This window comes from Sarcophilus harrisii, chromosome 2 (assembly GCF_902635505.1).
Source record: "Sarcophilus harrisii chromosome 2, mSarHar1.11, whole genome shotgun sequence".
NCBI lineage: Eukaryota > Metazoa > Chordata > Mammalia > Dasyuromorphia > Dasyuridae > Sarcophilus > Sarcophilus harrisii.
In genome coordinates, this window is record NC_045427.1 from 323,811,357 (window position 1) to 323,835,503 (window position 24,147).

The 24,147-nt window shown below is 35.5% G+C and overlaps 1 protein-coding gene across 8 annotated transcripts in view; it reads left to right on the forward strand.

The window, feature by feature from the left end:
• The window catches only part of FUT8 (fucosyltransferase 8), a 394,186-nt gene extending 383,348 nt beyond the window's left edge, over positions 1-10,838 (forward strand). For all 8 annotated transcript variants that reach the window (XM_031952733.1, XM_031952735.1, XM_031952731.1 and 5 more), the window contains one exon: positions 8,090-10,838. In XM_031952733.1, the coding sequence (XP_031808593.1) occupies positions 8,090-8,407 (318 nt within the window). In that variant the 3' untranslated portion in view covers positions 8,408-10,838. The remainder of the gene's footprint in view (positions 1-8,089) is intronic.
• Positions 10,839-24,147: the final 13,309 nt, after the last annotated feature.

A 24,147-nucleotide genomic window follows, 5' to 3' on the forward strand; every position in this document is an offset into this window, starting at 1 on the left:
AGGTATATATTCCAAAGAGATCTAATAAAGAGAGGAAGGACCTATATCAGAAAAAATATTTATAACATCTCATTTTATTGTAGCAAGGAACTGAAAACAAAATGGTGATCATCATTTGGGGATCAATTGAATAAATTATATCATTTGAACATAATACAATTGGACTGTAAGAAGTGATGGAAGGTATGGATCCAGAGAAGCTTATAATAATACAGAGTGAAGTGAAAAGAATCAGTAGAACAATATATTTAATGGTTGCAGTATTTCAAAAGAAATACAAATCTGAAAGACTTAACTCTGATCAGTGCAAAGGTCCATTACAGTTTCAGAAGATTGTCAATGAATCATGCTTCTTATCTCTCTTGACATAGATTATTAATTGGTGATATAGAATGAGACATAGATTTTCAGACTTCACCACTATGGATTTATTTCTCTTGACTATCTTTTTTTCTTAAACAAGGGAAAGACTTTATTTTTGTTGAGGGAGAAAGTTGTAGGGATATATGAAAGGAAGTAACAGTAACTTCCTTCTCCTCTTCCCTGCCCCCCTAAAAAGAAAGAAGTGTCAATAAAATATTGTTTAAAATATTAGAAGAGAAGCAGTGTTCAACTGCCAAGTTTCACATGTATTTTTCTTAGTAATAATAGCTTCTTATTTTTCAAAATAATTGCAAAGATAATTTTCACCATTCATCCTTGTAAGCAAACAACAACAAAAAAGGTAAAAATACTATGTTTTGAACCATATTCAGTCCCTGTAGTTCCCTTTCTGGGTGCAGATGGCTCTCTTCATCATAAGTCTGTTAGAACTGGCCTGAATCACCTCATTGTTGAAAAGAGCCACGTCCATCACAGGTAAACATCACATAATCTTGTTGCAGTGTACAGTGTTCTTGATTCTGCTCACTTCACTCAGTATTAGTTCATATAAATCTTATCTAGGCTTTTCTGAAATCAGCTTGCTCATCATTTCTTATAGACCAATAATATTCATATACCATAACTTATTCAGCCATTCCTCAACTGAGAGGTGTTCACTCAATTTCTGGTTCCTTGTCACTACAAAAAAAGTAGTTTGGAGCTACTACAAATATTTTTGCACATATGGGACCTTTTCCCTCCTTTATGATCTCTTTGGGATATAGACACAATAGTGACACTACTGGGTCAAAGGGTATACTCAGTTTTATAGTCCTTTGGACATAATTCCAAATTGCTTTTCAGAATGTTTTTTATCATTTCACAACTCTACCAACAATGCATTAGTGTCCCAATTTTCCTGCATCCCCTCTGACATTCATTATTATCTTTTCCTGTCCTCTTAGCCAATCTGAGATGTGTGTAGTGGTACCTCAGAGTTATCTTAATTTGCATTTCTCTGATCAATAGTGATTTATAACATTTTTTCATATGATCAGAAATGGCTTTAATTTCTTTATCTGAAAATTGTCTGTTCATATCCTTTGACCTTTACCAATTGGAGAATGGTTTGAATTCTTATAAATTTGAGTCAGTTCTCTCTATATATTTTAGAAATAAGGCCTTTATCTGAAACTCTGGATATAATTACCACCCTCCCCCCCGCCCCCCATTTTCTGCCTTTTAATCTTTGCTGCGTTGGTTTTATTTGTACAAAAAAAAAAAACATTTAATTTAATAATCAAAATTATCCACTTTGCATTTCAAAATGTTTTCTAGTTCTTCTTTGGCCATAAATTCCTTTATTCTCCACAAATTTGAGAAGTAGACTATCCCTTGTTCTCCTAATTTGCTTAGAGGATCACCTTTTATATCTAAATCATGCACTCATTTTGACTTTATCTTGTTATAGGATGTTAGGTGTTGGTCAATGCCTAGTTTCTGCCATATTATTTTCCAATTTTTGCAGCAATTTTTGTTAAATAACAAGTCTTATCCCAGAAGCTGGAGTCTTTGGATTTATCAAATACTAGGTTACCATAGTAATTGAGCATTGTGTCTTGTAAATCTAACCTATTTCACTGATTCATTGCTGTATTTTTTTAGCAAGTACCAAATGGTTTTGATGACCACTGCTTTATAATATAATTTTAGGTCAGCTGGGCTACCATCCTTTGCATTTTTGTCATTAATTCTCTTGAAATTCTTGACTTTTTGTCTTGGCACTTTGATTGGTATGGTCCTGAATAAGTAGATTAACTTAAGTAGAATTGTCATTTTTATTATATTATCCTGGCCTACTTATAAGCACTTGATATTCTTCCAGTTGTTTAGATATAACTATTTGTGTGAAAAATGTTTTGTAATTGTGTCCATATAGTTCATGACTGTGTCTTAGCAGGTAGACTCTCAAAGTTTTATATTATCTATAATTATTTTAAATGGTATTTCTCCATTTCTTACTGCTTAACTTTGTTGGTAACATATTATAAATGTCTATGATTTATGTGGGTTTATTTTATATCATCTTTGCTAAAGTTGTTGTTTCTAGTAGTTTTTACTTGATTCTCTAGGATTCTTTAAGTATACCATCATATCATTTGCAAAGAGTGATAATCTTATTTCTTCATTACCTACTCTAATTCCTTCAATTTCTTTTTCTTCTCTTATTGATAAAGTTAACATTTTTAGTACAGTACTGAATAGTCGTAGTGATAATGGGCAACCTTGTTTCACCTCTGATCTTATTGGGAATGCTTCTACTTTATACCCGTCACATATAATGCTTGTTGATGATTTTAGATAGATACTACTTATCATTTTAAGGAAAATTACATTTATTCCTATATACTCTGGTGTTTTTAAATAGGAATGGGTGTTGGATTTTTGTCAAATACTTTTTATGCATCTATTGATATAATCATGTGATTTGTTAGTTTGGTTATTGAAACAATGAATTATGCTAATAGTTTTCCTGATGTTAAACCAGCCTGGTATAAATCCTACTTGGTCATAGTGTATTATTCTGGTGATAAGTTGCTATAATCTTTTTGCTATTATATACTTTAAGATTTTCCCATCAATATTAATTAGGGAAGTTGGTCTATAATTTTTTTTTCTGTTTTGACCCTTCCTGGTTTAGGTATCAATACCATATCTGTGTCATAGAAGTCATAGTAGGACTCTTTTCCCACTATTTTTACAAATAGTTTATATAGTATTGGGATTAATTGTTCTTTAAATGTTTGGTAGAATTCACTTGTGAATCAATCCATCTATTATATTCTGTATTAAACTAAATATATCTTATATTATCTCTTTGAGCCAAATTCAATGAGATTAATGTTCACACAGTGCTAATCCTCCTCCCTTCTTTCCTTCAGTTGTAATAGATCATTTTTGCCTCTTCATTTGATATAATTTACCCTATTTTATCTCCCCTTTCCTCTTCTTCCAGTACAATCCCTTTTCTACCCCTTAGTTTCTTTTTTTATATTATCACAATTAAGTTAGATTATACCTGTATCTTCTAAGTATTCCCCTAACAAAGAAACAGTTCTCAAGAGTTATCATCATCTTCCCATATAGGGATGTAAACTTTTAACTTTTAAAAAACATAGTGGTTTTTTCCCTTACCTTTTTTAACCGTTTATGTTTCTCTTGAGTTATGTATTTGAAGATCAGATTTTCTGTTCAGCTCTGGTCTTTTCACAAAAAATGATTGAAAATTCCCCTATTTCATTGAATGTTCCTCTTTTCCCTCAAAAGATAATGCTTAGATTTGTGGGTAGTTGATTCTTGGTTGTAATCCAAACTCCTTTGCCTTCCAGAATATCATATACCAGTCCCTTTAATTCTTTAAAGTTGAAGCTCCTGGACACTGGGGAATCCTGATTGATATGCTTGCAGTATTTTCTCCCTGATCTGATAATTCCGGAATTTAACTACAATATTCCTTGGAGTTTTCATTTTGGTGTCTCTTTCAGAAGGTGATTGGTAGATTCTTTCAATAGCTATTTTACCCTCTGGTTCTAGGACATCAGGGCAGTTTTTAATGATTTCTTGAAAGATGATGTCTAGATTCTTTTTTTCATCATGGCTTTCAAGGAGTCCAGTAATTCTTAGATGTATTTTCCAGATCAGTTATTTTTCCAATGAGGTATTTTTACATTTTCTTCTGTTTTCATTTTTTTTTGGTTTTGTTTGACTGATTCTTGATGTCTCATTGAGTCATTCACTTCCATTTGCCCAATTCAATTAGCTTTTTTTTTTAACCTTTTGCATTTTGCCAATTGTACTTTTAAAAGATTTGTTAGTGGATTTTTTTTTTCCATTTTGTCAGTTCTGTTTTTAAAGTGTTGTTTTCTTTTCTCCATTTTACCAAATCTATTTTTTAAAAAGTTGTCTTCAGTGCGCATATATATATATATATATATATATATATATTTTTTTTTTTTTCCCTTTTCACCAAATGTATTTTTTCAGGATTTACTCTAATTTCTATGGTTCCTTTCCCAAACTTTCCTGCAAAGCTCTCGATTTTTTTCCTCCATTTTTCTTCTAACTTCCCTTTTCTTCTACTCTCTTTTAAGATCCTTTTTGAACTCTCCCAAGAGAGCCTTCTGAGCTTGGGACCAGTTCATATCCTTCTTTGAGGCTTCACCTGCATGTGTTTTGCCATTGTTGTCCTCTTCTGGGTTGTGTTCTGGTCTTTCCTGTCTCCATAGTAGCTCTCTGTGGTCATAGCTCATTTTGTTTTTTTAAAGGTTGAGGTCTGCTCCTAAAGCACAGGAGAAATTGGCCGGAGCTTCCTTCAGAGGGCAACAGGGGCTCCTCACTGCCAGTGCTGCAGGCTTCCCCCCTGCACTGGATGCGTCTGGCCAACCCTCACCTGTTATGTGGGGTTCACAGACATATTTGCCTTCTGTAGTTGTGCTGGAGGTCTCACAGCTTGTCTGCCAACTCACTGCCCTGAATCATGACAGTGTGGACCAGCATGCTGCTGTATTTTGGCTTAGAGCCTCCCATTAGATTCCCTCACTCTCCGCTCTAGGCCACTCTGTGCCAGGCACACACTGGGCTTTGTTTCCCCTGCCCAATTGAGAGAGACCTTTCCTGAAGTCCTTTTTGAGGTACTTTATGCTGGAAAATTGTTGCAACTCTGAATATTTGTGGATTCTGTCACTCTAAAATTCAATCAAAGACTTGATCTGGTGTTGAATCTGAGGGAAGCTCAGGCAAAGTCCTGACTACTCTCTGCCATCTTGGCCTCCACCTACATATATTTAAAAAAAATCTATATGTAATAGAAAATCATAGTTTCATATACAGTCCTCTTTTTCTATCCTTAGTATATAGAAATATTCATATTTGTCAAGTTCCTAAGCAAAAATAATAATAATGAGTCTGCTGCCAAATTAATTTAATGAAAATATGTATCCTACCATGTTACTACTGTTCAGAAATCTCTCTCTATGAAGCCTTCTCTCAATTCTTCTTACAACTTATCTTGTGTACACTTAAATATGTGTTTGAGTTATAGCCTTTCATTGGAATGTTCATCGAGAAACAGGCACTGTGACGAGGACTACTATTATTTTCTCCTCTTCCTCCTTTTTTTCCACCTCCTTCTTTTCTTCTTCATTTTCCCTCCTTCTTAGTATAATTCCTTAATTAATTTAATTAAATTGTTTTAAGAACTTGTACCAAGTGTTAAAGTTTTAGAAATATGCAGGATATGATGAGATGGTTGTAGCACATAGGCACTTAATAAATGTTTATTGACTTATTGATAGTCTGGATAAAATTGATACTGATTGGGTTTTGTACTTCAGCTGTGTTGGGTTGTTTTGTGTTTTTGTCATGCTATATTTTATTAACAATTTTATCATCATACTTGATTTGAACATTTTTTATCTACAGGCCTGGGGCATGTTTTGAAATAAATAAACTGTCTTGATGCTAGCAGCCTCTCTGGTCTGTGTCCTTTCCCTACCATAATATTTTCTTCTGATGTTTCCCAGATTTTTCTCTCTATAAAAGTTTTTCCTCAGGAAAGAACTTGAAATTGCTTTATATCAGGGGGTATGGAGGAACCTTTGTATTCTGTATTTTAGTCAAAATATATCATAGTCTGTTGGCTAATACACAAGCAGTCCCATTTAGAGAACAAGCAAACAGGCAGTTTATTCTATTAACTGAAATTTTCTGTCCCTCAAGTGATCTCTATATTTTATAATAGTTCTAAAACAAAAGATAAAAGTCTGTAGCAAAGTAAAACATAGATATGTGGTTGGGGAAAGGGGAAAGGATTTACCAGACAGAATAATAGTAACATTAATATTGGCATGTTTCTGAAAAATTTCTCCCTGAATCCAATTACATTCTTTTTTATTACTCTTTCATTCTGGTTAAAAATGAACAAAGAGTTATTTCTTTTTAATTGAATTAAATAGAAACATTGTTATTCCTGAGCTGGTATCCATAAATAAGAAAAACTTTCTAATCCTGATTTCAGAGAATCAAGATCCTTTCGTGGAATTAATTCTGTTCAAAGAAGACTAATTAAGTCTTTGATTCAAATAAAACCAAGTTTAGGAGATCATGTTAATTCTTTTATTATTATTATTTTTAACATTCATTTTCTAAAATTGAATTTCAAATTCTCTCCCTCTTTCAAGCTCCTCTTCCACCCATTATACATGTGAAATCATTTAAAACGTGCATGTTATTTCTTAATATTTTGTAGCACTGCCAACCAAGGTTTCAATGCACTATGTGTCCATAATACTATGCTATAAATGAATTATAATAATAATAGTTGGCATTTATATGATGCTTTAAAGTTTGCAGACCATTTTAATTATTGCTATCTCACTTGGTCTTCATGATAATCTTGTGAGGTAGATAATATTATATAAATGAAGAAACTGAGGAAAGTGAGGACATAGAGGTTAAGTGCCCAACCAGAGTCAAGCAGCTTCTAAGTACCAGGGGCTGGATTCTAATTAGATCTCTTCCTGACTCCAGGGATGGGCTACCGTCCCCTTTCCACAGCACAACATAGCTGCCTATCACATATTAAACTGCTCTCTCTCCCAGCAGAATTTAACAGACGGAAAAGATCTTGAGCTCAAAGAATGGGGTTTCAGCTGCAAAGTGAAAGATGTAGTTCTGAAAGGGGTGAGGCAGGGGGCTTTTATCATCAAAGGGCTGCTTGGCTTGCCATTAGGTAGCCTATCTGGAGCCCAGCTTTGTTGGTCAGCCATCCAGCCATGTCCCCAGGGTCTGTGTGTGAATGTTGTCCGCAAAGATACTGGAGGAGTTTGCCATTTCTTCTCCAAAGGATTAAGACAGACAGCATTAAGTGACTTGCTCAGGGTCTCACAGCAAGGGAGTGTCTAAACCAGATTTGAACTCAAGTCTTCCTGACCTCCAGGCCCCGTGTGCTCTCTGTCCATTGAGTTATCTAGTTGCCTCATTCAACCCTACCTAAGATTATTTCATGGGCAATGGTATGTAGTGGTATGATAGAGTCAAATGCCAGGCCTGGAGTCAAGAAAGATTAATATTCCTGAGTTCAGATTTGCCCTTAGACACTGACTAGCAATGTGACCTTGGGCAAATCAGGTACCTGTTTGCCTCAGTTTCTTCATCTGTAAAATGGAGAAGGAAATGACAAACCATTTCCAAGAAAACTTCAAATGAGATCACGAAAAAGTCAGACAAGACTGAAAAACAACTGAACAATATATATACATACTCTTTTTCATGCTCATAACTATTTTCCTCAGGTGCATTGTAGAAGCACTGTTTTGTTATCATTTTTGTAGACAAGGATACAAGTCAGTGAGGTAAAAATCAAACAATCAGTAGGGATTTATTAATAAGCACATATTAAATATGTGCCAGGCACTGGAGATACAAAAAAAAAAAAAAAAAAAAAAAACCCAAAGACAGTTCCTGCCCTCAAGGAACATACAGTCTAATGCATTGGAAAACTATAAAATCATTTGCTATATCATAATAGACCAGATTTATGGCATACTTCTTAAACCAAAATCTAGGTTTGCTAATCCAAACCTCTTCCAAGCTGATGGTTTTCCTTGAGTGGCTGTCTCTGACTTGTACTACTCTATACTAATGGTTCTTTTCCTTCTTTTCCAAGGTCTGTCGAGTTGCCTATGAAATCATGCAGACACTCCATCCAGATGCTTCTGCCTACTTCCATTCTTTGGATGACATTTATTATTTTGGGGGCCAGAATGCCCACAACCAGATTGCTGTTTATGCTCACCAACCACGAACTGCTGATGAAATCCCTATGGACCCTGGAGATGTTATTGGTGTGGCTGGAAACCATTGGGATGGCTATTCTAAAGGTGTCAATAGAAAACTAGGGAGAACAGGCTTGTACCCTTCCTATAAAGTGAAGGAGAAAATAGAGACAGTCAAATACCCCACATACCCGGAAGCTGAGAAATAGACTTGCAGGCAAGGAAATGGACGAAACTCACTCGGTTCGAACTGTTTTGAGCCAAACAGCATACTAACTAAATTTTGAATTTACGTTTTAACTCAGAGTTAAACAAATGAAAAAGCCTTCAGGACTGAGACTGAATGAACAGCTTAAAACGGTTGGATGAACCATCGCTGGATTTCCTCCTTAATGAACACATTTTGTTACAATGCACTTGCCCCTGTGCGCAGACCAATAGCCTACTCACATGCAAACAGTTGTTTTTTTTCCCTTGCCCCTTCTTTCAAGGTTTCATCCCCGTCATTCATCACCAAGTGAGCATTTGGCCTACACTGTCTCTGTCATTAATTGACTATAATTCTGACTTTTTAACACTGCCACGTTATGTAATTTGAGTGACATGAACATATTTTATATGTGTGAGATTTCAAACATGGTGCCTATATTTGAGAGATCTATGTGACCTGTTCAGAAGAATCAAACTTTACCCCGTCTCTTGGTGGGGGAAGAGTTGGTTCTTAACTTTTGGTGGTGCCATGACCACCAAACCTGCTCCGACCAACAGATTCAGAATGAGAATTCGATGTTCTTTTCTTTAAATTTTTTTTAAGTAATTGCATTGATTCATCACATCATTAATAAGTGAAGGATACATCTGAAAATAAACTATTCACCCTCCATTAGGAACTTTTGTAAAACAATGCCATGAACAAATTCTTTAGTACTTAATGTTTCTGGACATTGTCTTTGATAACAAAAAATAAATTTAAAAAATAGAAGTTTTGTAATTTCTTTTCATATTTCTGGTCAGTAAGAGAACTGGCCATCAGCATTACAATGAAAGAATACAGTAAAATGGAAGATAATGTTAAAAGGAGGAAGGGCTGGAGTTTTGTAGCTTTTTCCTCATGCCTATCTTCAATTTCTCTTACTTTTTCTCATAAAAAAATCTTTAGGGATCAATTAGACATCCCTATGTGATCCCTAAATACAACCGCCATGTTTTGAGAAGCAAGGCTAAGTTTACCCATGTTCTTATTATAAAGTTGCTCAGAACTTTTTTTATCCTAACTTTTTTTGAGGGAGAAGTTGGTGGGACAAGGTGTTAAAATAAGGAAGGGCTGGAGTTACAGCAAGAATTTAGTTTAGTATGATATAGAAAACTTGAATGAACTAATTTTCCTTTACCACCAGAGAGGGAAAACTAAAGTGAAAATGATTCCAGGTTCAGTTATGTTTATAATTACTGGAATTTTATGTATTGTATATATGTTTGTGAAGTCATAAATATCATCAATATATGTCTTGTTGGATCAGATACCTTAGTGGGTGTGCCTGAGAAGAATTTTGTACTCCTTGGCCAGCTTCTGAGAAGAGGATAACTTTAGATGTCCACTGACTAAACATGGGAAGCTGTGATTTCCATTATCTCCCACAGTATATGAAATGTGTTATCATCAATAAAGCAATTTTTATTGGTGGTGAAGAGGGATAATAAGAGTCTACAAAACTAAGTTGAGTCCAATAAGTCCCTCTAAATTCTGTATTTACTATCTCAAAATCAAAAGAAATTTCAAGGGATAGAAATTAATAAATTCTTTCTGGACATCTTTAAAAAGTCACCATTCTTTAAAAAAAAAAAAAAGTATACTTCACTTGTGTGTAATGAATTTGTTGCAAGTATCTTTTTAGGGACTTTTTCTGGTATATATCCAGGTTGCAAATGAAAAATCTGAATGTTTTGGAGGATGATAACAGATTTCATGTTAAGTATCAGAGAATTCAGTCAGAAAAGAATTTTATTGTATCTTTTCTCTCCCCTTGCCTTTCCTCTTCTCATCTTCTTTGTTTAAAGAATGCCAGGTGAACAGTATAGATTGGCATTTTGTCTATAACTTGGAATTCTAAGAATTAGTCTTAGAAACTTATCTAGAGTACTGAAAGTTTAAATGACTTTTCCACGCTCACACGTTGTGTGAAAGTCAAAATCAGAACTTGGACCAGATCTTCCTGATTCCAAGATCAGTCCCCTTAGGTCATGATGTCTCTGATAGTCATTCTCTTGGAGCTGCACTAAAACAAAATGAAAGGACTGTGTGCATTCTTTTTTCCAATTGCCTGACAATGTTTTTAGCCCTCAAGCCCAACAAGTGCAAAAAAAAAAAAAAAAAACAATTGTTGACAACTTTACAGTTACTAATTTTAAATGTTTGTTTTGATAGAAATGAAAATTGAATGTTAGAACTCTACCCTGATGTAATTTGGAATTTGTAAGTCTTTAGACCGTATAATTGTCTGACCTGTCATTAAGTTTGAGTTAGACGAAACCTGCAGGAAGAATACTGTGAGATTAACTTATTTAAATCAGAGCACTGGGCTAGATGTCAGGAGATCTGGGTTCAAATTTCTGAATGCCACATTAAATGCGTGAACTTGAGGAAGTTTCTCCTCTTTGAGTTTGTTTCTCTATCCATAAAATGTAGGGCTTGTACTAAATTATTTCTAACAACTTTTCTAATCATTAGGGAATAAAATTTTTGGATGCTTGTTTTGAAATAATATCTGGACTCCACACACAGTTTAAATCATGTACATGATTTGCTCTCCACAGCATCATTTTACAGATGAAAAAACTGAAGCAGCCAAGGTTAGGTGACTTGCTCATAATCCCTTCCCTCAGAAGGAGAATAGTGAATGTGCCACAGAAATAGCTGAAATGAAATGACTGGTGTATTCATAAGGATGGCCCCTGACACCACAAGACTTCTACCAACCATGTTTATCTTTATCTTGCTCATGCTGGTGTTTTCTGAAGCAACTAAAGACTACTTGCCCTAGATTGGTGCATTTATAAAAATTGCCACTTCCTTTGTCTTTCTCATCAATCCCATTTCCCAGGTTGTGATTACATATACAGTTCATATCTCAGCCCCAAAGCAAGACTGGCATCCAAGGGGAATAATGAAGCAAGAGCAGATGTCTCCTGGTTTTGGATTTTGTTTAATCAGTAGTGTGGAGGCTGTTCATAAATGGTGTAGTTAGAAGTGGGTGTGACCTTGTGTCTGGTCCTTGACATCTAGGCTCAGCCATAATCCTAACTAAAAGGCCAGTTTGAGCACAAATGACATGGCAGCGTCCAGAGAGTAAGCGTGGCAGTTTTGTCAGGCAGCTGCCAACTGCATGCTGGGGGTAAGGTGCAGATTCGGAGGGGAAGAAGCAGAAATTGGTTTGACTCTAGGAAGGTTTAGGAGTAACTCAGGGATGGAGAGATGGAGGCCGGAATCAATGTAGGCAATAGGAAGAGAGAGGAAATGTTATAAGCAACAAAGTCCTTCATTATGGATTAGAAACAGAAGATGAACAGTGAAGAGTCAAAAATGGCTTTAAAACATTTAGTCAGGATACAGAAAGTGGGTCTCACCAATGCAAAAATGGGGTCAGGGCAAGGGAAAGATGTATTTTGCTACTCAATTTTGAGGTGACAGTGGGACATCAAAGTGGATCACAAAGACCTGAGTTCAGATCTTGCCTTAAGCACAAGTTTGAACCAGTTGTTTAACTTCTCTCTGTCCTCAGATTCCTCTGTAAAAATGAGGGAGTTGTAGTTCATGGTGTCCAAGGTCTCAATCTGTCTATGATGTCTATGATATAACAGTATCTATGATACTTTTTCTCCTATTCTACCTATATGGGGCAGCTATGTAAATAGTAGGTAGATATAGATACAGATAGATATAACACACACATGTATACCATGTACATGTTATACATATGCAATATGTATTATATGTGTACATGTGTACATATAACAGTGCACCATGTATTATGTGTGTATATGTGTATGGATGTCTGTGTATACACACAGGGTACAGCATATAGAATTCTAGGCCTGGAGTTGGGAAAACTCATTTTCCTGAGTTAAAATTCAGCCTCAGACTATTACTAGCTGTGTGACCCTAAGCAAGTCACTTAACCCTGTTTGCCCTCAATTTCCTAATCTGCAAAATGAGCTGGAGGAGGAAATGGCAAACCACTCCAGCCAAGAAAACCCTAACTAGGGTCTCGAAGAGTCAGGCACAGTCATAACAAATGAGCAATAACATATTGGACTATATTAATGGAAAGCATAAACAGCCACACAGATGAAAAGAAAAATGCATGCAAACATTCTAGGCTAACTATATGCAGGGATATAAAATGGATAATAGGGTAGGCTTGATCCTATCTTTTTGTGTTTGTATTCCCAGCGCTTAGGAAGCCCTTAATAAATACTAAATGACTTGTTGGCTTGAGTATGACAGACTTTTTTTTTTTTTTTAAATTTATTTAATAGCCTTTTATTTACAGGTTATATGCATGGGTAACTTTACAGCATTAACAATTGCTAAACTTTTTGTTCCAATTTTTCACCTCTTACCCCCCCACCCCCTCCCCTAGATTGCAGGATGACTAGTAGATGTTAAATACATTAAAATATAAATTAGATACACTATAAGTATACATGACCAAAACATTATTTTGCTGTACAAAAAGAATCAGACTTTGAAATATTGTACAATTAGCTTGTGAAGGAAATAAAAAATGCAGGTGGGCATAAATATAGGGATTGGGAATTCAATGTAATGGTTTTTAGTCATCTCCCAGAGTTCTTTCTCTGGGCGTAGCTGGTTTAGTTCATTACTGCTCCATTGGAAATGATTTGGTTGATCTCGTTGCTGAGGATGGCCAGGTCCATCAGAACTGGTCATCATATAATATTGTTGTTGAAGTATATAATGATCTCCTGGTCCTGCTCATTTCACTCAGCATTAGTTCATGTAAGTCTCTCCAGGCCTTTCTGAAATCATCCTGTTGGTCATTTCTGACAGAACAGTAATATTCCATAATATTCATATACCACAATTTATTCAGCCATTCTCCAATTGATGGGCATCCACTCAGTTTCCAGTTTCTGGCCACTACAAAAAGGGCTGCCACAAACATTCGTGCACATACAGGTCCCTTTCCCTTCTTTATAATCTCTTTGGGATATAAGCCCAATAGTAACACTGCTGGATGAAAGGGTATGCACAGTTTGATAACTTTTTGAGCATAGTTCCAAACTGCTCTCCAGAATGGTTGGATTCGTTCACAACTCCACCAACAATGCATCAATGTCCCAGTTTTCCCACATCCCCTCCAACAATCATCATTATTTTTTCCTGTCATCTTAGCCAATCTGACAGGGGTGTGTAATGGTATCTTAGAGTTGTCTTAATTTGCATTTCTCTGATTAATAATGAGTTGGAGCATCTTTTCATATGACTAGAAATAGTTTCAATTTCTACATCTGAGAATTGTCTGTTCATATCCTTTGGCCATTTTTCAATTGGAGAATGGCTTGATTTTTTATAAATTAGAGTTAATTCTCTATGTATTTTGGAAATGAGGCCTTTATCAGAACCTTTGACTGTAAAAATATTTTCCCAGTTTATTGCTTCCCTTCTAATCTTGTCTGCATTAGTTTTGTTTGTACAAAAACTTTTCAGTTTGGTATAATCGAAATTTTCTATTTTGTGATCAGTAATGATCTCTAGTTCTGCTTTGGTCATAAAGTCCTTCCCCTTCCACAGGTCTGAGAGGTAAACTATCCTGTGTTCCTCTAATTTATTAATAATTTCATTCTTTATGCCTAGGTCATGAACCCATTTTGACCTTATCTTGGTGTACAGTGTTAAGTGTGGATCAATGCCTAGTTTCTGCCATATTAGTTTCCAATTTTCCCAGCAATTTTTATCAAACAGTAAGTTCTTATCCCAAAAGCTGGGGTCTTTGGGTTTGTCAAAGACTAGGTTGCTATATTTGTTGATTGTTTTATCCCTTGAACCTAACCTATTCCACTGATCAACTAATCTATTCCTTAGCCAATACCAAATGGTTTTGGTAACTGCTCCTCTATAATGTAATTTTAGATCTGGTACAGCTAAGCCACCTTCATTTGATTTTTTTTTCATTAATTCCCTTGAAATTCTTGACTTTTTGTTTTTCCATATCAATTTTGTTGTTATTTTTTCTAGGTCATTAAAATAGTTTTTTGGGAGTCTGATTGGTATAGCGCTAAATAAATAGATTAGGTAATATTGTCATCTTTATTATATTTGCTCGCCCTATCCAAGAGCATTTAATATTTTTCCAATTGGTTAGATCAGACTTAATTTGTGTGAAAAGTGGTCTGTAATTTTGCTCATAAAGTTTCTGATTTTCCCTTGGCAGATAAGATTCCTAAATATTTTATATTATCAGTAGTTACTTTAAATGGAATTTCTCTTTGTAACTCTGACTGTTGGATTTTGTTAGTGATATATAAGAATGCTGATGACTTATGTGGGTTTATTTTATAACCAGCAACTTTGCTAAAGTTGTGGATTATTTCTAATAACTTTTTAGTAGAATCTCTGGGGTTCTCTAAATATACCATCATGTCGTCGGCAGAGTGATAATTTGGTTTCCTCATTGCCTATTCTTATTCCTTTAATCTCTTTCTCAGCTCTTATTGCCAAAGCTAGCTTTTCTAATACAATATTAAATAGTAACGGTGATAGTGGGCAACCTTGTTTCACTCCAGATCTTATTGGGAATGGTTGCAGTTTGTCTCCATTACATATGATGCTTACTGATGGTTTTAAATAGATGCTGCTGATTATTTTAAGGAAGAGTCCATTTATTCCTATACTCTCAAGTGTTTTTAATAGGAATGGATGCTGGATTTTGTCAAATGCTTTTTCTGCATCTATTGAGATGATCATATGGTTTTTGTTAATTTGGTTATTAATATGGCCAATTATATTGATAGTTTTCCTAATATTGAACCAGTCCTGCATTCCTGGTATAAATCCTACTTGATCATAATGTATTATCCTGGAGATGATTTTCTGTAGTCTTTTTGCTAATATCTTATTTAAGATTTTAGCATCAATATTCATTAGGGAGATTGGTCTATAATTTTCTTTCTCTGTTTTCAACCTACCTGGTTTAGGTATCAGTACCATGTGAGTATGACAGACCTTAAAGAAACTCTAGCTTTCTTAGCACAGTTAGCAAGCATCACTGTTGCTACAAACTGTGCACTTGGGGCTTTAGCCCATCTGCCAGGAAAGGGAAGAACACATTCTAGAGATTTCCTATGCCCATTGACTATTTTTACTTTGCTGCCTCAAAGCTGTTCTAGGCCACTTATTTGCAAGGCCATCCTAACCAACTAGTTATTTTTCATAGCCACCATGTCATCCTGGGCCACTTTCAGCTTGTCTAACCATATCCTCTGCCCCACCAAAACTTCACTTCTTCAAGGAAGAAAGGAATGGAATAAGTATTTTTTGTTCTGTGTTCAGTTATTTTTCAGTCATGTCCAATTGTGCATGATCCCATTTGGAGTTTTCTTGGTGAAGATACTAGAGTGGTTTGCCATTTGCCTTTCCAATTCATTTTATAGTTGAAGAAACTGAGGCAGAAGTCTTGCACGGGGTCGCACAGCTCACTTGAAAGATGAGTCTTCCTAATTCCAGGCTGGCATTCTAAAAGCATTTATATAATGCCTTCCTTTTCCAGGCACTTTTGCTAAAGCATTTTACAAATATCTCATTAAATGTTCACAATAACCCAAGGAGGTAGATGCTGCTTTTATCTTCATTTTACAGCTGAAGATACTAAGACAAATGGCAGTTAAATGACTTGTCCAGGCTCATATAGCTAGTAAGGATTTGAGGTAAAATTTGAATTCAGCTCTTTCTAATGGAAGAAAGTCCAAGAGCAAAATTACAGGAATTTGATATTTTTCACAACAGGGATGGCTTCCAAAAAAAAAAAAAAAAAAACTAAACAAAATTAGAGAACCAAATGATTAGTGCTGTTCTTGGGAATCGTACTGTTCTTATTAAATTTGAGAAAATTTAGAAGCTACTAATGCAACAGGTTCCTTTATGGAATCATATCCACATGACCCAGGTCCCATGCTTTTCTGTGCTTCAGACAAACTTGAAAAGCTAGAATTACCTCTACTATACCACTGACCTTCATTGGAGTCTTCCCTCCAAGGCCAGTGTCAGAAAAGACCTTGGAGCATCCAGATTATTGTGATTACTATTTTATCCTCTGAGAGAAAGAGGTCATTGTATATTCATTATGCAGATAACATTCATCTGATCATTAATTGTTAGTTGTTATTAAGCATCCCCAAGTGTTTTTCTCCCTTTTTTGGCACCTTGTTTTCTTTTGCAAGTACTATATTGTCTATGGGTAAATCTCACTTAGCTAGAGATTGAGCCTGGGCATGGGTAGAGCTACTTAACCCTTTTCTGGCAGGCCAACTGCCTTATTTTTCTTCTGTGCTCCCTGGAGGCCATGCAGTAACTGGGATTGATGAGGCTTTAAGTCTTCCATGTATGACTTGGGGAGTAGTGAATAGATAACTTTGCAGTGGATGAGACCTTGATTTATTCCAGACAGACTCAGGGAATTTCTCTTCCTAAACCATGTACACATGCCTGTGGCTTGTTTCAGTCAACAGCCAATTTCTCAGACCAGAGACAGTTCTTTAAAAAAAAAAGAGGCATAGGTGAGACAGGGAGCCTAAAGACAATTACATCTAAATCCAGCCAGAGCTGCCATGATCTGTGTAATTGCCCCTCTCTTGAGTTTTTGCATTTTCCAGCGGTTCACACAAGTTCACTGACTTTGGTTCCATAGCTCTTGTCCAACTATTCTTAAGAGAGCTATAGATCTTTTATATTTGAGTTCTGGCGGCTATACCTCAGCATGTCAACTATTCTTGAGCAGGATGACCCATGGCCTTACCATTTCATTTCTTGTCCTATGGACTCTTCTATCTTATGTCTATATCTTGATTTACTTAGATTGCATATTGTTTAATAAAATACATTGTAAATCTTAAATTGAAAATCTTCAAGGTCTCTGTAAATGGAAGCTGCTGTCTTTATTATTTCATAATTGGCCTTATTACCATATTAAAGTGAGGTCCATCTGCTATTCTTAGTGAACTACTTTTGTTTGTAAAGTGTGGGGACTAGACCTTGTGAATAATCATGAAAGATTTTCAAGTACTTCACAAATAATCACCATTCAACCCCCTGTGTAAGTGGGGAATCTAGACCTAGCAAAGTAAATGATTAAATCTTATAGGTAAATAGAAATTCCAGACGACAGTAAACAGAATGACCTCAAAAATACCTGAGAATTAATTGAAGGAATTGAGGGCGTTTAACCTGGAGAAGTTTAAGGAGGGATATGGCAACTGTCATCAAGTATTTGAAGAGATGTCATGTGGAAAAGGGATTAATCTTGTTCTTCTTGGCACTTTCAGGCACAATTAGGAGCAAGAGGCAGAAATTGCAGAGAGGCAAGTTTGGATTTGATATAAAAAACAATTTTGTAGCAATCAGAGCTATTCAAAAGTAGAATGGCTAGCTTAGGTCATGGTGGAATGAATGGGAAGGTAATGTGTTCCTCTTCCCTAGGAAGCTTTCTATTCAATATACCCTTGAGGATTGTTGACTATAAGGTTTTTAAAGTCCCTTCCAATTATAATATTCTGTCTCGGGCTCAAATCACTCTTGCCAGAGTGTTGTGTTTTTTTGGCTTTGTTTTAAACCAATGACTTTCATTTTTATATCACCTTTGTTTCTGAATTTGTCTCTCCTATCTATCACCAAAGAAAGAAAGACTATATTGTCTTAGAATGGTGGCAGTGAGTACTATCATACCCCACTATTGCTGTAAAGGAAGGAAAGTAAATTTTTGCAACTCTGGGGCCAAGATTGGTCATTATAGTTGCAATGTTTCAGGATTGTTTTTTGCTGTCATTGTTATTCTTTCAATTTGCAGTGTTTAATTACATTTGTTGTTTTCCCAGTTCTGCCTATTTTACTCTGAATTAATTTATGCTTTCTGAATTCTTCATATTCATCGCTTCTTATAGTGCAGCAATTAATTTTGATTGTATTAACATACCACAGTCTCGTTAGCTAAGCCCCAACCAAAAGATACCTATTGCCTACACCATCAAAAAAAAGGGGGGTAGGAGGGGGAACCCTGGATATTTTAGTATACGTGGAGCATTTCCCCTAGTATTGAACGATTAGGGTATATAACCTCACAGTGGGATCTCTTAATTAAAGGTATTGGCAATTTAAGCATTTTGGTCAGGTTTTGTTTTGCTTTTGAGTTGTTTTTTTCTTTCTTTTCTTTTTTAGCATCATTTCAAATTGCCTTTGAGAATGGTCAGACCAATTTACAGCTAAGATTATGTGCCTGTCTTTCTGTATCCCTTGTAACACAGAAATCTTTTATCATCTTTGCCCATTTGCTGGGTGTGAGGCAAAACCTCAGTGTCATTTTAATTTGCATTTCTTTTATTATTAGTGAATTACAGCAATATTTCATTTGGTTGTTAATAGTTTGCAATTCTTTTGAATAGTTTGTTCATATCCTTTGACCTCTATTTGATAGGAAATGTCATACATTTCTAAAGTTCAGGACTAAAGAACTTGCTGGAGCTCATAGAATACTTTAGTCACAAAGCAGGAAAGCAATTCCAGATTCCTAATGACCCTTATCTTTTTTTGTAAGCTCTCAGCCTCATCTCTTTGGAGTCTCAAAATAGATGTGAATAGAGTCCATTAAGAGGAGACAAAAGGAGTTTGCTGGTACATAACCCAGCTATGTGTGAGGGCAGCTCTGGAGGTTGGGAATTTGCAGAGCCCTAACATTTCAAACTGTGGGTGTAGAAAACATCCTTTGGACTGATGGGATTAGGACAAAGGATTCATCCTCCTTAACAAACTGTTTTCTATGTTACTATTCATTGGAATCTTTAAGCCTTCATTCTAACACATGACTTACCACACAATAAATACTTTTATGCACTAAGGAATATACATTGCTGACATTTAAAATACGTACATTTAAAATAGAGAGCTGACATAGTAGGTGGAGAACTGTCTGAAGCTACAAAAATGAAAACCAGAAGATTTGGATTTAAATTTCCTTATTATATAGTGCCTGTATAACCTTGAGCAATCACTTAAACTCTCAGTCCCACCAAGTGACTCCAATTTGCAGAAAAGATAAGATCTGCTTATTATTAGAGAAAGGTCTATACCAGGAGTTTCCTATGTTCATGAAATTATAGACTTTTAGTTTAAAAAATTAAAGAATGTTCTCCAAGTTTTGGTTTAGGAATGCTCTCTCTATGAAGTAATATCTCAAAATGGCTCTCCAGCCTCTACCCACAGACCTCCAACTGAGAGGAGGAACATTAAACTTCCTTTTGAAACCTAAAATTACCTTTTTGCAACCTCCCTCCACAGTTCTTTATTCTGTCTTCTGGAGCCAAACATAATCATTCACATTCTCCTTCAACATGACAACCCTTCAAATACACAAAGATAACATACCGTTTCCCTCTTCCTTCACCCTAAGTATTCTCTGTGGTAAACATCTCTAGTTATTTTAAAATAATCTTTGTATGCCATATTCCCCAGTCTTCTTACCATCCTTGTCTTTCCTAAAATGCAGTGTTTGGCATGAAACTTAATACAAGACCAAATACAACCAGGGCAGCATAATGGAATTATTACCACTCCCTTTTTGGCTGCTGTAGCTCTTTTAATGCGCTATCCAATTGGATTAGCTTCTTGACAACTCACATTATCAATTATACACAAATCCACTAAAATCCCCAAATCTGTTTGAAGAAGCTGTTTTTATGGGTGTTTTTATGAATGTTTTCAAGTCAATTATATAATTTTTTGATTAATTCAGGACCGTGGATAGCTCCTTGGGGATATTCCACTAAAGAACTCTCTCCAATTTGACAACAAACTATTAATGATTACTAACTGAGTCCTGTCATTCAACTAGTTCTAAATTCACATGTCATCTGGCCCCATTCCTTCTATCTTCTCTATCAGTCAGCAGAGAGCATGAGAGTTCTATTGAAATTTAAGTTGTCTAATTACTCTGCAACCTAGCTATCCTGTCAAAACCCAAAACATTTGTAATAATAAATGTTACTGATGAAACCAAGGTAACTTTTATTAATCATTGATTCTCTTTCTAAGTGTTCACTCTGTATCTCTTTCCTAGATTTAGAATTAAGCTTAGCTTTCTCTCTCTACATGATAAATAATATCTGAGAATCAAATTGATTTGATAAACACATAGACAGCTGTATAGTTCAGTGGACTTGGAGTTAGGTCTTCCTAGCCCTGAGTATGACATTTAATCTTTCTCAGCTTCAATATTCAAATGCAAAAATGAAGATAATAATGGCATCTACATCAAGGGGTAATTGTGAGGATCGAGTAAAAATAACAAGTGCTTTACAAACCTTAGATTGCTGTATAAATGCTAGCTATTAATATTATTCTTAGACTTGAAGGCCAAAACATATTGAAAAGCAAAGACTGTGGGTCTGTTGCTGCTCTGACTTGACATGGGTTCTTGGACAGATAATTTTATTATGCTTCAGTTTCTCTGTCCATAGAAAAAGAGCAACTGTATTTCTCAACGATAAGCTTAGAAGTGGAAACCAGAACACCTGGGTTCTACTTCTGGCATTGTGATTGACTAGCCTTGTGATATTGGGCAAATGATTTAATCTCTTTATGCTTTAATTTCCTCATTTGTAACACAAATAGTTTGTGGATGAATGAAGAACACTTTACCAATGCTTGTGCAACCAAAAATAGTGTTTTTATTAAACAAATTAGGACTCATGAAAATAGCTTGCTTTGCCAGGAATCATTAAGTACCCTGTATGAAAGAGCAGACCAAACCCCAGAGTATCACCAATCTCTATCATCACCGTCATATTGGTATTTACTAAATGGCTTTTTGCATGGAGTGCTGTATAATAAAAACCTGATCTCTTCCCCTAGGGGTTAGTTTCCTGAAGCCATCATCAATTAACACATTTAAATAGAGATAAAGCAGATTGGCAGAGGGAGAGTAAAGTCAAAGAGCTGGGCATCCTAGGTTACCAACTCCAAGTTCATTAGCAATGACATAACTAAGAGGCTTATTGACTATCCTGTGTGATAGGACTGCAATTGTCCAAAATTCCTCCTTCCTTTCACAACAGGGATGCAATAGGGATTAGTTTTCCCTAAAAGATTAGTTTTCCTAAAAGCTGTCCCTGGAAGCTAATTGGCCACTGCCTCTGTTATCTAAGGGCATAAAAAGAATCTTCTAGTTTGGTAGATATCTAAAAACCATAAGTCTCCATGATCTACCCTGCTGAATAGATGCACTTCCAAATAAAGATGGGGGCAAGAGAAGAAAGGCCTTTTTAGAAGTTTCTTGCTGCTATATTCTTGTTATGCTAGGAATGAGTAAACTTTTTATTAGCTATTTATTCAGTTACAAATTGTCTCATTTTATCCTCAAATCCAACCTTAGTAGGGTGCTAGCTTCATGTATGCCCCTATATTCTGTCATTCTTTAATTTTGTATATATCATGCATGTGTGTATATATGTGTGTATGTGTAAAAAAACTTCTGTACCACTGAGAGATTAAGTGATTTGCCTAAGATCATGAAGATAGTTCCCAGACCCATATTCTAAATATAACCTAATTATCCTTCATAAATAAAGGCCTTTAGGGGCACCTAGATGGCATAGTAGATAAAGCATCTGCCCTGAAGTCAGGAGATCCCGAGTTCAAATCTGGCCTCAGACACTTAACACTAGTTGTGTGACCTTGGATGAGTCACTTAACCCCAATTGCCTTTCAAAAAATAAACAAATAAATAAATATAGGCTTTTAGAAACCAAACCTCCTTTCAAGGCTGAAACTTTGGACAAGCAGCTATTTAAGACACATCTTATCAGAGTCTATCTAATGTTTTGTTTACCAGTCTAAAGTAGAAAGTATATTAACTCAAAGCAAAGTCATTTTATTAAATAATAGAGCAAGGCAAATAACAAGGAAAATATCCCTATATATACTGGAACATACTTCCACAGATTCTCACACACTACTTTTTGAAGTTGGGACATGCATAGTCTGGAAGTGATTTTAGGATTGTGTCCCTGATGGAGTACCTCTCTGCCTCTAAAGCTTATCCATGTTTCACTACAGAGCTACTGTTATCATTTTCTTGGCTGCCTTTTCCAGCCTGCTACAATTGGATGGTGTCATTGACTGAGCTGCTTTCTCTGCTGCACTGTCACATATTGGCCCTACACTAAGTAGTTTCCACTTCCATTTGCCAGCTCTCCGCTGAACTGATTTTGCTTTGTAGACATTTCTCTTCGGGAAGGTGTTAGTAGCAATTTGAGTGTTACCCATAGCCTGAAGTTTATTTCAGTTCTTTTTTATTTTATGTCAAAATTGTCTTTTGGATTCATTTTGAACTCTTCAATGAAAGCTTCTTTTCCTTCCTCCCCTAGGCTTACTTGATATTTAAGTAAAAAGATAAAATTCTTTTCTACTATAATCATGCCCTGGGTCGCTTAATACTAGAGCCATGCAGATTATCCAAGGGTTTGACTTATTAAAACTAGAGGGAGAAGTAGTGATCTCTATACTGCATTCCTATAATAATACTCAAATCCACCCTAACAAACTAATAATTTTCCTACCATCACAATGTATCTGCACATGATACAGTTTTTGGGGAAAAGACAATAAAATGCCTTCTCTGCAAAACTTTTCCTCTCTCCCAATTTGTATTTATTCTTCAAAATAGTAATCATGCTGTTGTCCAAATAGGACAAACTTTGTCCTTGACAGGAAAGGTAAAAGCCCAGAAACCATGTAAGCTAGTCTCTCAAAAACATTGGGGATTCCAAAAATCAGAGACAACAGACTGCATTCTTGGCATGGGGGTAGCTTTTGTGAAGCTATAAAAAACAGGAAATGTGTCAAGAAGTGACTAAAGGATAGTTTGACTGGAAAGCAGTGTGTGAAGAGAATAACATAACATACACCTGGAAATGCAGGTGTAATCCAAATTGTAAAGGGCTTTCAATGCCAGACTAAAGAGTTTATATTTTATTCTAGTGTATATAAATATGGATTTTTAACAGAAAAGTGGCATATTCAGACCTGATTTTAGGAAAATAATTTTGGTAATTTGGTGGAGAAGGGATTGGAGAGATAAGGAATTGGAACAAACAGACCAGTTAGGAAGCTATTGTAATAATCCATGTTAAGGCTCTAGGATAATGGCTATATGATGGAAAATAGAATTGACAAGATATGGCAAATAGATTAGGAGAATCTGATATAAAGGCAAGAGAAGAGAATGATTATCAGGTTATAAACCTTCAAGGAAGGTAGCATCCTTCAAAGACATAAAGAAGTTTTTAAAAAGGGCAGGTTAAGGGGAAAAAGGTGAGTTCTTTTGTGGATAAGTTTGAGGTGCAAGTAGGTCATTCAACCATTTGAATGACTTGAGTTTGTTATATTTAATAACTAGTAATTGAATTAGGACCAATGTTTTTTCCCTTTTCTACTTCCTCGTTCAGAAATCAGTTCCTATAGATTACTTAGACAGCCTTTTGAAGTGCTGGACTAATACTGAGAGAGAACTCAGATCTGTTCAAAAGGTAATTGGGTTAATTGATGGATTCTGGGCCATTGTGTTTTATTCAAACAGATCTGGGGAAATGTGATTTCTCCCTTTTAAAAGTCAGATGGATGAAATAGATACATATAATTCTCTTTGACCAAAACTGAATGATC